Source organism: Lepidochelys olivacea (assembly GCF_965140295.1).
Source record: "Lepidochelys olivacea isolate rLepOli2 genome assembly, chromosome: 2".
NCBI classification, from domain to species: domain Eukaryota; kingdom Metazoa; phylum Chordata; order Testudines; family Cheloniidae; genus Lepidochelys; species Lepidochelys olivacea.
The window spans coordinates 197,151,599-197,168,024 of NC_140412.1; the positions used below are offsets into that span (position 1 = coordinate 197,151,599).

Genomic DNA, 16,426 nt, shown 5'->3' on the forward strand with positions numbered 1-16,426 from the left:
GTCTGAGCTCCCTGATATTGACCTGGAGGGCCAGGTTGTCCCACAACCAGCAGCCCTGGGTGCTTAGGTCACCCAGGTGGGCTCTCCAGCCCATGTCTGAAGCATTGGAGACCAGGGTCAGTGCTGGGGATGGGGTTGCGAAGTTGAACTCCCTCCAACACCTGGGGTCTAACTACCCATCCAGGTATTACCAGATGTGATCCAGCACCCTGACTACCAGATCTAGGTCATGCCTGTTGGGGACGTAGACCGAAGCCAGCCACACTTGCAGATGACAGAGATGGATCTGGGCATCACTGACCACGTATGTACACCCGGCCATGTAGCCCAACAACCGTATGCAGGTATGAGCTGTGATGAGTGAGTGGCTCTTTACATGGGAGATCAGGACCGACATTGCCTGAAAACATTCTTCCAGAAGGAAGGCTCTGGCTTGCATGGAGTCGAGAACTGCCCCAATGAACTCTATTTGCTGGACTGGCATTAAGGTGGATTTTTTCTCATTTATTAACGGGCCCAGGTTGTGGCAGATGGAACACACCATATCGAGGCTCCTCTGCACTTGCTCCTGAGACCTGCCCTAGATGAGCCAGTCATTAAGCTATGGGAAGACCTGGACTCCTTGACATCTCAGGTAAGCAGCCACTGGTGCCATACACTTTGTGAACACCCTTGGGGCCAAAGAGAGGCCAAAGAGCAGTGCCATGAATTGAAAATGGCGCCCATCCACTATGAAACGGAGGAAACGTCTGTGACCTTGGAATATGGAAATAAGTGTCCTTCAAGTCGAGGGTGGAGTACCAGTCTCCCGGATCCAGGGAGGGGATGATGGAGGCCAGGGAGACCATGCAAAACTTCAACTTTCTGAGAGACTTGTGAGGCGACGCAGGTCCAGAATGTGTCTGAGGTCCCCTTTTGCTTTTTGGATTAGGAAGTAGCAGGAACAGAACCCTTTTTCCTTCATGTCTTGAGGGACCTCCTTCACCAAACCCAGGTGCAGGAGACTCTCAACCTGTTGAATGAGGAGTTGCTCGTGATAAGAGTCCAAGTCCCTGAGAGGGACAGGGAAGAGGGAGTTGATAGGGAGGGGCATCCGAAAATTTAAGGGTATAGCCTTGAGATACTATGCCCAGTACCCAGTGGTCCAAGGTGACCCATGCCCAGGCCGAACGGTAGAGATGAAGGCAGTCGAAGAAAGAACAAGGTGGATCCAGGGAACTAACTGGGGCACCACTCTCAAGCACACTTTCAAAATGAGCTCTTCCGTTCCCCAGGATACTTTGCCGGATCGGGCTGCACAGGGGAGCAGAAGGAGGAAAGGTGGTGACAATTAAAGCTTGTGTCTCTATCCTTTCTCCTTGCACACCCCGACGAGGCTGCCAAGGCCTTAGTGACGGGGGTGGCTGGAAGTGCTTCCATGCAGACTGCAACATATGCATGCCCAGTGAGCGAAGGGTGGCTGGAGTGTCCTTTAACCCATGCAGCCTCACATCCATCTACTCCAAAAAGAGTCAATTCCCATCGAATGAGAGGTTCTGGATTGAGGTCTGCATCTCTTGGGAGAGGCCAGCAGTCTGAACCAGGAGCTGTACCTCATGACCATCGTTGGCGTGTCTACCCTAGCTGCCGAGTCCACCACGTCCCACGCCATTTGGAGGGAGCACTTAGCTGCCACGATACCCTCCTCCACCAGGTGTCCAAATTCCTGGGCCAAACCCTGCGGGAGGGACTCCTTAAACTTACGGAGGAAGTCCCATAAGTTAAAATTGTACCTGCCCAAGGGCCAGGTGGTTCGCCACCTGGAATTGCAGGCCAGCTGTCAAATAATTTTTTTCTCCCAAAAAGGCAGAGTCTTTTGGCCTCTTTATTTTTGGGAGTTGAACTGGTGTGCCCCTGCTTGTCCTTCTCGTTGGTCACATAGACAACCAGTGAACCCATAGGCGGGTGGGTATAAAGGTACTCAAACCCTTTGGCCAGGACGAAGTACTTCTTTTTGGACCTTTTGAAGGTGGTAGGGATGGATGACAGGGTTTGCCAGAGGGTCTTGGGCAATTTTCAGTATCCCGTCATGCAATGGTAGTGCAACACGGGCAGGGGTAGAGGATGACAGCACACTGAACAAAGTGACTGCCTCCTTGGCCATTTCCTCCACCTCTAGGCCCAAGTTCACAGCCACCCATTGAAGCAGGGCATGGTGTTCTTTAAAATCGTCTGGCGGCTGACCCTCAAAGGTCCCGCGACTGCCTTGTCTGGGGATGAGGATTACGACTGTACTGCTGGGAGAGGCCCCAGGGCATTATCCCCCATGGGGAATGGGGGGGGGTTGGTGTGGGTGCTGTCTCCTCTACCCCGACCTCTGAGTGCGTTTCATGCACTGAGCCTGGTGCTTTTGGTACCGTCGGCTATTGCTCTGAGGTAGCAGAAGATGAGAGCTGAGAAGGGGGCATCAGCAGCATGACCCATGCACTCCAATAAAGCCATTGCACTGGCCACTGACCATGCTGCCAAGGCAGCGCTGTAGACATCAACGCAACCTCAGGTGCCCAACTGAACCCGTGGAATCTTGGCGAAGGGCTAAACTGCCCTTCCATGCTGGAGGAATCCCCTTCTGGTGACCACCTGTGTCAGCCTGCTGACTGTCGCCGCCGGAGACCAGTGCTTGGAGTGGGAGGATTGGTGCTGGTATCAAGGGGACTGGTGCTGGCGCCGGGGGGACCAGAATTGCAACAGTGCAGGCGACGAAGATCTGTACCAAGAGGACAACCGGCAGGAGGGCGAACGGTGCTGGTGGTATGGAGACCGGCGCTGCCCCCTAAGTGATCCACATTGAGATGGCAGGGACCTTGAACATGGTGCCAATGACCGAAAGCGAGCCCCTGGGCTCCAGGATCTGGGCTGCGATGCCGGAGATCTGCAGCGCAGAGGCAAAGAATACTTCCTTGGCTTTGGGGATCGGTGGCGCTCCAGTGCTCCTAAAGGGTCTTAGCGGCTGGCTTGCCCTCGTAGGGAGCCTTTGCTGCTTCCTGTGGTGCCAGCAGAGCCTCTGCTCTCTCAGAGCTGGGGGAGCTTGGGAAGGCGTTGATGCCGCCACAAGTTTGGGTCCCACACCACTCCCAGGAGTCAGTGGTGGATCCTTGAAGGAGCTAAGGGCCCCAACTGGGGAGGCACATCCACCTGGCTCCAAAGTGGTCGGGCGGCCCAAACTGGGTCCTTTGCCCAATTCCCCATGGCCTTTCTTGCCCAGTACCAGAGAGCCACGCTTCTTTGTTTTCTTTTGGGCACCAGTGCCCAGGAGCGGTGCTGGGCAAAGCCCTGTGCCTGGGGTGTGCTGCATACCGACGACAAAGTACTAGGAGTTGAGTCTTGGCGGGACTGCTCAGAAAACAGATGAAGGGCAGCCCCTAAATGAGGAAAGCCCACAAACGAATATCCCACACTTTCTGAGCCCTGGGTCGAAAATTTTTAAAAATATGACACTTGTCCTTCACATGTGATTCACCCAAGCACTTCGGGCAGCTGCTGTGGGGGTCACTTACAGGCATAGACCTGTTACAGTCCGCATAGGTCTTAAACCCCAGAGACCGGGGCATGCCCCCACTGGGACTCTAACTTCTAACTACACTTAACAACTACTTAACACTAATTAGTATGAACAGCTATTTACAAGGCCCTAAGGCTCGAATTCAGAAGAGATGAAACCCCAGTCCTTGCTTCAATATTACTTCACCCACCAATTTTCATTCTGTAGTTAACAAAGCTGAATCATGAGCATGAAATCCCTTTCAGTTTAGATTTAGAGTTGATTTAGCTTGAGAAGGTGACCCAAGCATAACAAAGGCTCAGAAATGAGAAGGCAAACAAAAAGAATTCAAAACATATTATATAAAAAAACCACACACCTCAGAATTTTTAAGTCACACCAGGCCTATGCACCACTTAAATGCCACCGAAACAACACAATAAGGCTTAAGTGGGCCTTAAGCAATGCATACACATCACATGGGCCCTCTGCAGAAGGGTGAATTTCACCCACTGCATAATGGCAAAGCAGGTGGCAAGCTGTGACTAACGCTGATTGTGCTAAAATGTGCTTGCTTTACTGTCAACTCATCCTCCACCTCTCCCTAAATTTGATTCTTCAACTCATTATATCCTGTTATAATCTAGGCCCCAATCCCGCAAAGATTTGTGTGTGTGTGTGCTTAACTTGATGCACTGTGAGTAGTCCCATTCAAGTCAGTGGCATGACTCATAGTGCATCAAGTTAAGCATGCACACCAGTTTTTTGATAATTGAGGCCCCAGACTGTAAGCACTTTTGAGGAGGGCTGTCTTTTACTAATGTTTGTTCTGGGTTTAGCACAACTGGCCCTTATCGCTATTAATACATGAGAGTATTAACACTGTTTACCTCTTTGTACTGGCTGAGCTGATGGAGTGGTTCTTTTGCTCCCGGCATAGAGATGTAAGTTTTTGCTGCCAAAGGTTACGGTTTTTTTCCCTCATTCCCCATATACATCCTCAGGCAGTTATATGCAGTTATCAAAAAATGGCCATGTCATCTCTGAGCATGAAGCCCCAAACAGTTAGAGTACACCAGTTCTAATTAAAATGGTGGCCTGGATGGAATGCCTATTAGTGCTTTACTTTCTGTTTATTACCCACTGAGAAAGAGAACATTTATTTAATTCACTTGACTAAAATAGCTCCAATGTTATAAACAAGTCAGGAAAATGTATTAATTGAAAAAAATGGAAAATGATTACTTTTCTGATTGTCGGAATAGCATAAAAGTGAGATCGAGCTATTCTGTAATTAACTGATGCTGATTCAGGATGGTTCCCGTTGAGTAATTATAATTCAGTAAGCGTCTGTCAGTACAGTTTGTTAGCAAACTGTCACTTTATATCAAGCATGTACGGGGATTCTGGCACACATATAAACCATCTAATGAAATATATGTACCAGAGCAAAATAAACAGGACAAAGGTGGTAAAAGCAAGCTAAGTAGTAGAAATTGAGCAATGCTGACCATGGCCCCTTATGGAACAACAGGGTTCTGCTTCCACAGCATAACAGTATTTTGTTGCAGTTTTTAGAAACATCCAAAACCTTTGGAAGAAATGGGTTTAGGATAAGCAAATGAGCATTGATATTGGGAGGCATGACCTGCTTCAAGTAACCACAGATCAGATAAATAGGTTTTTATATAAGCCATGGTATCCAGCAACATGCCATGAGAAAGGATCATAACAGAAAGTCCAAGCTAAGCAAATTGATTCTGTGGGATGGGGAAAAAGCCATTGTAGTGTCAGAAGATTTTAACCCACCTCATCATGAACTAGTATTGAAAAAAATCCTCTTTAAGACTTCTGCTAACAGCCTATGGGACAAAGCAAATGTTTACAAATCACTCTTGAGACCAGAAGACATACAGAAAGATTACTCTTTGCCAAAACCTTTTTGAAATGAACACCAGGAGACTGACTGAGGGTTATATGGACCAGTGTATAAAATACGAACCAAAAATTGATTTTTAACATCTATGACAAGATGATAAATGATTGGTTTATTCACCAATGATTTGGGTTTACAAATTCTGGAACTGGTATTCAACAAATTAAAAAGCTGATGTAATCAAGGATAAAATTATACACCACAGCATACTTGAGCATCTTGGGGTCCTTATGGAAAACACTTTTTAGGTCATTTATCAGTTAATTTATGAAGGGATAATGACCCAGGAAATATTCTCCTAAACGGCAAAAAAATTATTTAAATAAGAGAGTCTGGAGAACTAATTAAGGCGGCGTTTCCTCTCTCTTGAAGACTTGACCTTAAACTGAATACACAAATTTGACAGGATTGACTTAAAACAGGACAGACTTTAAATACAGTCAAGAATTGTAATCTGGCATGAGCTGCAACAAATGAGAAGTAATACTTTGCAGACATGTTGGAGGGTGTCTCTCCATCAAAGTCTTTGCAATGGGATGAAAACAACCAACGCTGCCATCATGTAGGTACAGTAAGAAGTTCAGAACTATTCATGAAACCCATTTTAGTTCCATTAGCAATAACTTTGGAAGCGTTTATAAATGTACAAATATGAAACTGCCATCTCCAAGTTATCTGCAGTGTTGTAGTAGCTGTCTTGGTCCCAAGAGATGAGAGAGACAAGGTAGGTTAGGTAATATATTTTATTGGGCCAGCTTCTTTTTTTGGCCCAGCCCTGAAGAACAATTCTCAAAGCATGCACCTTCCACCAACAGATGTTGGTCCAATAAATGACATTACTCCACCTATCTCTTCTCTCTCATCTCCAAGTTAATTAACCCAGCTAGGGCATACTCAGTCAGATCCCATTTGCAAATCACCTAGGTTACTGTTAAATAGTCAAACTTGTGGAGTTGTATTAGGACGGGGTCATCAACAGGCAGCCCACAGGCCAAATCCGGACGGCCAGATGCTTTTGAATGGACCCTGAAATCTTTTTATTTACATATTATCATTATTTTCTTTGGAGTCTGCACCTTGACTATACCTTAACCAAGAAATCTGGACCTTGAACAAAAATAATTGACTATCCTGTATTAGGGTTTATGGGCCTACTTCAAAGCAAAGTGTAGTCAACAGAAAGACTGCCATTAACTTCAATGGGCATTTTTAAGGCCTTATATCACATAAATATTGCAGCCAGTATTGGGTAGTCAGGTCTTGAGCATCCACAGTGCGTAATGACACACATACATGTTCAGGGAGGATAAAGATAGACAGAGAATCTGATTTTCAGAGCTACCGAATACTAAAATCAAGGAGAGCTCAGCATGCTAAGATCGTTTGAAAAAGCAGACCAACAGTTTATTTATCTTGATACCAATTTGGTTCAAGGGCAATAGTAATAAAATATTGCCTTCAGCTTTGCACACTCTTGGGCTTCAAATAATATAGCTGGATGCCAGGAACTGTTTTCATTCAAGGAAAATATTTACCACTGTTTCATTTAGAGTAGACCAGTACGGTTTTCAGAGCTGCCAATTCTTGTGATTTAATTGCAAGTATTTGGTGTGTTTCTTAGAGATGAGGCACCCAGATTCATGTGATTACATGAATGAAACAAAGTTTCTATCCCCCATGGTTGGGAAGAAAAGCTTGAGAAGAGTGTACCCCCGAGGCTGAGAAATCAGAAGACAAATAAGAACCCAAAACGTATTATTTAACAAAAAAAACCCTCCTCATTTTTAAGCCAATCTGCATTTTTGGGGTTGACAGAACTGGGTTTTATAAAAAATAGTGTGTACAATATAAAATTTGTCATACGATACAAGGAAAACTATCAGTAATATGGTTGAACTTGGTTACACAGTTGATTAATACAGTGTCCTTCCAACTCTAGGACTTCTATCCTTTCTTGCCTAAAAAGCTTGGCACATCTCAGCATAATTTGCAGTCTCTGCTCAAGAGGCCTAAGACTGAGTAAGCAAGGGCTGCCACACGTGAGAACTGAGATGGAATGGCAGAGCTGTGCAGAGAAGCTTGCAGCATGCCTTCCAACGCTCATCCTCTAGCCAGCCCTGTCACACCCCTCACTTTCATGAAAACCCCAACATTAAAATGCTACATATCCCTACATTTTAACAACATGTAGATTCTTATCTCACTGATGGCATGGAACATTTTTTTTAAAAAAACTAGGACTATAAAATCATCACATTCATTATGACAGGTTTCAGAGTAGCAGCCGTGTTAGTCTGTGTTTGCAAAAAGAAAAGGAGTACTTGTGGCACCTTAGAGAGTAACAAATTTATTTGAGCATAAGCTTTCGTGAGCTACAGCTCACTTCGTCGGATGCATTCAGTGGAAAATACAGTGGGGAGATTTATATACATAGAGAACATGAAAAAATGGGTGTTACCATACACACTGTAACGACAGTGATCACTTAAGGTGAGCTATCACCAGCAGGAGAGCGGGGGGGGGGGGGAGTGGGTCAAAGTGTGTGTTGTAAATGGCTTGTCTACTTTTTGTAAAGTCCAGCCACGAGGAACTTTGTGTGGAAGGTTGGTTTTTTATGAGAGTATCCAGTTTTCAGAGCTCATTCTTAATTTTTCCCTGTTTGCTCTAGAGGATGTTGATCAATTGGTTCCGCAGTTTCTTTGACAGCGTGGGGCACAAGCTGTCAGCATAGTCTGTGTGGTATGTAGATTGTAATGGATTTTTTACCTTTAGTCCTTTTGGTATGATGTCCATCTTTTGCATTTGGAAAGGAAGATGATGTCTGTCTGTATCTGTACGAGATTTTTCATGAAGTTTTTACAACACACACTTTGCTTCTCTACAAAAGAAAAAGGACACTAAACAATCTAAACTACTACATGCCACAAGGGGCCACAACAGTGGTTCCCTTAACCCACCCAGCAATATTGTTAATCTATCCAACTATACTCTTAGCCCAGCAGAAGAATCTGTCCTATCTCGGGGCCTCTCCTTCTGCCCCTCCACCCCCACGAGCATGATACAGTTCTCTGGGGACCTAGAATCCTATTTTTGACATCTCCGACTCAAGGAATATTTCCAACACACCTCTGAACAACTTACTAACCCACAGAGACCTTCCTACCAACACTACAAAAAGAAGGATTCTGGGTGGACTCCTCCTGAAGGTCGAAACAGCAGACTGGACTTCTACATAGAGTGCTTCCGCTGACGTGCACGGACTGAAATTGTGGAAAAGCAGCATCACTTGCCCCATAACCTCAGCCATGCAGAACACAATGCCTTCCACAGCCTCAAAACAACCCTGACATCATAATCAAAAAGGCTGACAAAGGAGGTGTTGTCGTCCTCATGAATAGGTCGGAATATGAACAAGAGGCTGCTAGGCAGCTCTCCAACACCACTTTCTACAAACCATTACCCTCTGATCCCACTGAGGGTTACCAAAAGAAACTACACCATTTGCTCAAGAAACTCCCTGAAAAAGCACAAGAACAAATCCGCACAGACACACCCCTGGAACTCCGACCTGGGGTATTCTATCTGCTACCCAAGATCCATAAACCTGAAAATCCTGAACGCCTCATCATCTCAGGCATTGGCACCCCGACAGCAGGATTGTCTGGCTATGTAGACTCCCTCCTCAGGCCCTATGCTACCAGCACTCCCAGCTATCTTTGAGACATCACTGACTTCCTGAGGAAACTACAATCCATCGGTGATCTTCCTGAAAACACCATCCTGGTCACTATGGATGTAGAAGCCCTCTACACCAACATTCCACACAAAGATGGACTACAAGCCGTCAGGAACAGTAATGTCACGACAAACCTGGTGGCTGAACTTTGTGACTTTGTCCTCACACATAACAATTTCACATTTAGGGACAATGTATACCTTCAAATCAGCGGCACTGCTATGGGTACCCACATGGCCCCACAGTATGCCAACATTTTTATGGCTAACTTAGAACAACGCTTCCTCAGCTCTCATCCCCTAATGCCCCTACTCTACTTGTGCTACATTGATGACATCTTCGTCATCTGGACCCATGGAAAAGAAGCCCTTGAGGAATTCCACCATGATTTCAACCATTTCCATCCCACCATCAACCTCAGCCTGGACCAGTCCACACAAGAGATCCACTTCCTGGACACTATGGTGCTAATAAGCGATGGTCACATAAACACCACCCTATACCGGAAACCTACCGACCGCTATTCCTACCTACGTGCCTCCAGCTTTTATCCAGACCACACCACACGATCCATTGTCTACAGCCAAGCTCTACGATACATCCGCATTTGCTCCAACCCCTCCGACAGAGACAAACACCTACAAGATCTCTATCAAGTGTTCTTACAACTACAATACCCACTTGCTGAAGTGAAGAAACAGATTGACAGAGCCAGAAGAGTACCCAGAAGTCACCTACTACAGGACAGGCCCAACAAAGAAAATAACAGAACGTCACTAGCCATCACCTTCAGCCCCCAACTAAAACCTCTCCAATGCATCATCAAGGATCTACAACCTATCCTGAAGGATGACCCATCACTCTCACAGATCTTGGGAGACAGGACAGTCCTTGCTTACAGACAGCCCCCCAACCTGAAACAAATACTCACCAGCAACTACACACACCACACAACAGAACCACTAACCCAGGAACCTATCCTTGCAACAAAGCCCGATGCCAACTGTGTCCACATATCTATTCAGGGGACACCATCATAGGGCCTAATCACATCAGCCACACCATCAGAGTCTCATTCACCTGAACCTCTACCAATGTGATATATGCCATCATCTGCCAGCAATGCCCCTCTGCCATGTACATTGGCCAAACTGGACAGTCTCTACATAAAAGAATAAATGGACACAAATCAGACGTTAAGAATTATAACAGTCAAAAACCAGTCGGAGAACACTTCAATCTCTTTGGTCACTCGATTACAGACCTAAAAGTGGCAATTCTTCAACAAAAAAACTTCAAAAACAGACTCCAACGAGAGACTGCTGAATTGGAATTAATTTGCAAACTGGATACAATTAACTTAGGCTTGAATAGAGACTGGGAGTGGATGGGTCACTACACAAAGTAAAACTATTTTCCCATGTTCATTCCTCCCTCCCACCCCGCACTGTTCCTCAGACGTTCTTGTCAACTGCTGGAAATGGCCCACCTTGATTATCACTACAAAAGGTTCTGCCCCCCCCACCCTTTGCTGGTAATAACTCACCTTAAGTAATAACTCTCCTTACAGTGTGTATGGTAACACCCATTGTTTCATGTTCTCTATGTATATAAATCTCCCCACTGTATTTTCCACTGAATGCATCCGATGAAGTGAGCTGTAGCTCACGAAAGCTTATGCTCAGATAAATTTGTTAGTCTCTAAGGTGCCACAAGTGCTCCTTTTCTTTTTGCACATTCATTATGTATCCAGTAATCTAAAACAGGAGATTCTAATTTTTTATATAAGCATGTGGTTTCAAAATTAAATAAATGTGTGTTACAAATTATTTCCTGTCCATGAGAGCCTTCCCCCCCCCATTCATGCTCAGCATGCTCTCCCAGTGTGTGGAGTTTACAGTCAGCGAACAAGCACAGAACCACTTTGCTCGATTTTTTTTTCTTCTCTCTCTCTCTCTCTCAGAATGGCAGTTCTGAGAATCATAACTAACAGAGCACACTTATTTCAGTTTGTGCTATTCCCAATAAATAAAATGTATTGTCTAAAGAGCTGTCCACAGAGCTTAGATGCTTTCTTCACTAGAATATGATTTCACATGGGCCTGCTCCATGTTGCTATTCTGAGCCAAACTCCTTCACTTTAAATATGATAACACAATAATAATTAATAAATACAAAGCATAGCTACAGCAATACATATTTTCAAAGTGATGTAAGAGCATTAATCTTCAGAGTCCAGCTGTAAAATAGGTTACTGTCTCAGGTTTACAGATATACACAATATATTACATACATACCTATCCAGATGCTTCTAAGGGTGTGGTTACCAGCGCATCCAAGCACCTCGTTTACATTAGGTTTCGGTTCATGCGGGTACTTAAGCACATGAATAGTCCCACTTACTTAAATTTAAGACAAGACAAACCAATATCAGTACAGAGGTAGTTGGCATCACCATATCACTTCCTGCTCATTGCCTCTCTACTCTTGTAGCAGCCCTGTGGCTAGGGCAACAAGGTCACCCTTTTCTATACACAAAGAAAGATAAATTCATATACGAAAAGGCTCAGTGGGCTTTGAATCTTGGGCTCAATACAGAGGTAACTGGCTGTAGCTGAATGACCTGTGATATACAGGAGGGCAGACGAGATGTTCCCTTCTGACCTTAAACTTTAAGAAACCCTAATGAAAGCACGTTTGTAACCCAAACTTTTGCCTTTTAAATATGAATAAGTAGTATCTAGCAATAGGTTTCTGGAAAAGAAAGAAGTTTCAGTGAAGTAGGACAATTACTTATGAAGTCTCTGTGGTTTCCCTCATCAAGTTAGATAAATTTCCCTCCAAAAGACAAAACACTGCCACTCATTAAATCAAGGCAGTACTCCCTCTATTCTGTAAAATGAAGTCTGTAAGGTTGAAGTGTCTGTCTTCTAGAAGCTACTGCATTTCATGGTTTTTATTTCATAAAACTGAATGATCCTCATAGGTAGGAATTAAGACCTCTGGTCATTCTCCCATGGCTCATCTTTTAAGGTGCTGATGAAATGCCCAAGACAATGTGAGCTCCTGAGTAAACTAGGAAGTAAATCTGCATGCACACCATTAAAGAGTCTGCAAGGGCAGATGCAGATAACAGAAATTCATACATTAAGGAATGGGCTTGTATATTTGGCAGAATAACTGTTCTGTATTCCATTGCTATGAGGTATGGAAACTGTACTGTGAAACATCCATTACTCATTCCCTCTGCTCTAAACATGTAAGCCTATCAAAGGCAAGCCAGTTGGAGGAAAAAACCCTGCAAAGGGAAGAGTCTATGCATTTAAGATTAATGTTTCTCTTACAGAATTTTCCCCGACTTTTAAAATCAGCAAATACGCTAGACCCAGAAGGCAAATGCATGGAAGGAAAAGCAAAAACAGCAAAAATTCTCCAACTTGTACATTAGGTGTCATCAGGCTTTTGTGTTTGAATATCTGTATGAATCATGTCCATTTTTCATTACGCTCCATATTGGATTGTTCCCTGTTTTGTTCAGTGATTTTTGGCCACTTTGTCATGACTGTGCTTGTTTTTTTTAATATACTGTTCTATTACAGAGTGATTGTTGCTGCTGCTATGCCTCAGTGTGTATGCTACCCAAGAAGAACAATCTTGAAATGAAAGATTACGTCAAAAGGTTTCCCTAGTGAACTATCTTGGAATATATGTTTTCTTGGATCCGACTGTTTAATTCTCACCAGAAAAAAAAAATGTTTTGATAACACTAGTCCTTAACATGGTGCGAGTGAATTTTTACAGGCAGAGGAATGTTTGAAGAATAAATCAAACCAAAATTCAATCTGTTTTCCTCATTGTTGGAAAAGGATACACGTAACACTTCAAGTTAGACAGAGCATTCTGTCTCAAAAAGAAAAGGAGTACTTGTGGCACCTTAGAGACTAACAAATTTATTTGAGCATAAGCTTTCATGAGCTACACCTGAATGCATCCAATGAAGTGAGCTGTAGTTCACGAAAGCTTATGCTCAAATAAATTTGCTAGTTTCTAAGGTGCCACAAGTACTCCTTTTCTTTTTGCGAATACAGACTAACACGGCTGCTACTCTGAAACCTGTCACTCTGTCTCAGTGGATCTGTGAGGAATCTCATTGATACTTGTGCAATTTCTTAAAATGATCTTCTTTTTCTTTTGCTGTCATGTGAACTCTTTATTTGGAGGTTTTAGTTTTTAAACTCACTGCTGTAACTTGGCCAAATATCAAGTGGCATTGAAATATGTTTCTGAGTCTTAAAATCGCAAGATGACTTCCCACCACTCTGAGATTTTACTATAATCACTCCCTTTATATTTGATGGTACACCACCTACATTACAGAATGGTGTGCCTACTTGACTGGCCATCTCATTCTTTTCCGCACCTTTAAGAAGTTTGTTTTGCCAAAGAGGAACGAACTGTTACCCATTATTTAAATAAGCAAAATGCTCATCCTTACTATATTTGCCATTTCCATGCCATCTATTGTAAATAAGTCCATGTTTACGGTCATTCAGTTGTACTACTCATGCCATAAAGATCTTTCCTCTAAAACATGAACAAATGTGTCTCACTTTTTCCTTGCTGTAAACTATAGTGAAAACAAATCTTATTAAATTCTCATTATTACATAGCACCTATTGCTGTGATATAACAGAAGACAAAATGAAACAGCCCCAAAACCCAGAAATGGAAGGTTAAATCCCTCCATTCTCTTCTTTCTGTCTCTCAGCACCCTCTCCCCCCCCCCCCATTTTTATATGTATTTTTCAGCCACATCCTTTCCTTGTATTATAGCCCATTGTTATTAACAAAATGTTGGTGGGAACGGTGGTGCAGTGCTGAACATAAGGCACCATCTTGTCGGACTGTTTGATGAGATAGACACTGCTGTTAATTTTAAAGCAGCAACAAGCCCCCCATCTTGCATATGCAGGCCAGCATAGTGTGTGTACAATGAGTCCTAGAGCCTGACTACATGCACCAGGTGGCAAACCATGCCTTTTTGGGACTGTGGTGTTTTGTCAGGGTACAATTTCAGTCCCCCTTCCTAATATACCATTGTGTGGCTATCCAGTACTGCTGCTGCATGGGTTATAGGGAAAGAAACTCCATATGCCAGTTACTAAGCACGCTTTTGTAACACTAGCAGGATTTTGTCCCTTCTCACTTTTCCTCAAGTTTCCTTCCATATTTCCCCTCTTCACATCTTATTTCATCACTAACCTCATATTTCACTTAGTTTGCTACCTTAAGATGCCATAGACCTTTTCTTACCAGGGCTACATAGAAAATGCTTTCTTCCAGAATCCACTCCTTGTGAGGCAAATTCGGTGAGACATCAGTGCAAAAAGATTCTACAGTTCACTAGCTGTGGAATTACAGTGTTATCCTGCCGGAAAGTGGACTCCACTGTGAGAACCAACAGTTAAAGTCCCACCCATGGAAAAGATGGACCTTCAGACTGTTTATCAGATAATTAGTCTAGTCTCAGAAATCTCTGTATGTATCTATCTAGAGAAAGATATAGACACATGCAAACACCATATCTCCACAGTACACATTTATTTCACTAAAAGAAACAGAATATTTTGAAATATTATCGAGAAATTAAAAATGCAAAACTCCAAGAGTAAGAGAAATCATTTTCATATCACTATGTCACAATTTTATGATCAATGTTGTGCCACAGTGCATATTTTCTTCTTCCAGCAATGTAGTCTGAGACATTCTAGAATAGAAAAATTAAACCAGGTTTTGCTTGGGAAAGTTTTCCCAAGGGTTTCTCATTTTGCTATAGGAAATCAATTTGCATCACTGATGATATCATTCAAATCAGACAACGCTATGTGGTTAGAAGGTAATTTACTTTTCTACCGAAGCAATTTGAAACCTGTTCTGATTTGCGATTTTCATTTTGTTTGTTAATGAAAAAAATTAATGAGCAATGTTACTGGAAAATACAACTCAGAGCTCTGGCATTATTAAATATGTTTGCAATATACTGTACATTGTGTTGATTGCACAGTCGGAGCCCGAACCTTGGCGGATGGAATACCAGTCAATCAGCCAAACAGACATCGAACTCATCGGGAGGACTCTTTGCACATACCTTTGCACTGATTTGTGTTTTTGTCAAGAATTGCCTTTGTGGATACAATTTTCCCATACCTACAGAGAAAAGAAAAGAAAAGAAAAAGAAGAAAAATGCATGTTATTATATTTAACCCTAAATCTATGCAGACTATTCCATCCCGTTTATTATATATATATATATGTATACACACACACACACACACACACAAGAGAGAGGGGAGTTCACCCATAGAAGAGGTAGAGGACGGACAGCAAGCTTCCCTGCATTCTCTCTGCACTGCAATGCAGATCCTGAGAGATGTTCATTTTCCATGCCCATTCAAACTCTGATCTCTACACCAAGACTCCCAACAAAAATGCCAGTTATGGAGTGGCCAGTAGGCTATCCAGATAGACAGAGATCTTTCTCTGGTGAAGGAAATTAACTTTATTTAAATGTATATTTGCACTTTAAGCCATCAAAGGAAGTTTTGTTTTTTAATGGGAATGGAGTAGACGCTTTCCCACCATTCACCAAATGCCCTATAAAGCTGGCTGACAAAAAGAGATCCAAAGGAAGAATTTTTTTTTTAAAAGGTATCTAATACATTTTAGATAGTCAAAGCAATTTTTGTTAATTGCTTTTGTATCTTTAGGCTTTTCTTGCTGAATGCTGATGAGTGTTTGCATATATGGCACTACAACAAACAGCACAGCTTAAGAGTACTTCCACGAGACTCAGCCTCTTGAGAGGGAATTTTAATTTCATGGACCAGTTACAACTTGTTGCATTCAACAGTTAGACCATAAAGTGAGTGCCTGTCTTTAACTCAAATGGAAGAGGACTGAAAATGCATATTTATTCGTTAGTTTGGAAATAGTTTGTGTCATGCAACAACGGTAAAGAATCACAGAAAGGGCCCCTTTTTGCCATCACTGAATACCAGACTTAAGTGAAAAAAGAAAAACAATATTATTCCTGAAGCTACACTGTCTTCATCTCTATTTCACCGCCCAGCTCCTTCTAGAACCTTTCCCGAAACCCTCTTCCACCAAATTTGAAGAAACAGTACACACATTCTCACAAGGTGTGCTTTCATTTTGGAAGATGTGCATGTAAGAC

General features: G+C 43.1%; 1 protein-coding gene across 2 annotated transcripts in view; it reads right to left on the reverse strand.

Moving 5' to 3' along the window:
- Nucleotides 1-16,426, reverse strand: part of RBMS3 (RNA binding motif single stranded interacting protein 3) — a gene marked incomplete at its 3' end in the record, with an annotated part of 551,834 nt that overhangs the window by 383,661 nt on the left and 151,747 nt on the right. For both annotated transcript variants that reach the window (XM_084619481.1, XM_084619480.1), the window contains exon 4: nucleotides 15,341-15,399. In XM_084619481.1, coding sequence (XP_084475607.1) covers nucleotides 15,341-15,399 — 59 coding nt within the window. The remainder of the gene's footprint in view (nucleotides 1-15,340; nucleotides 15,400-16,426) is intronic.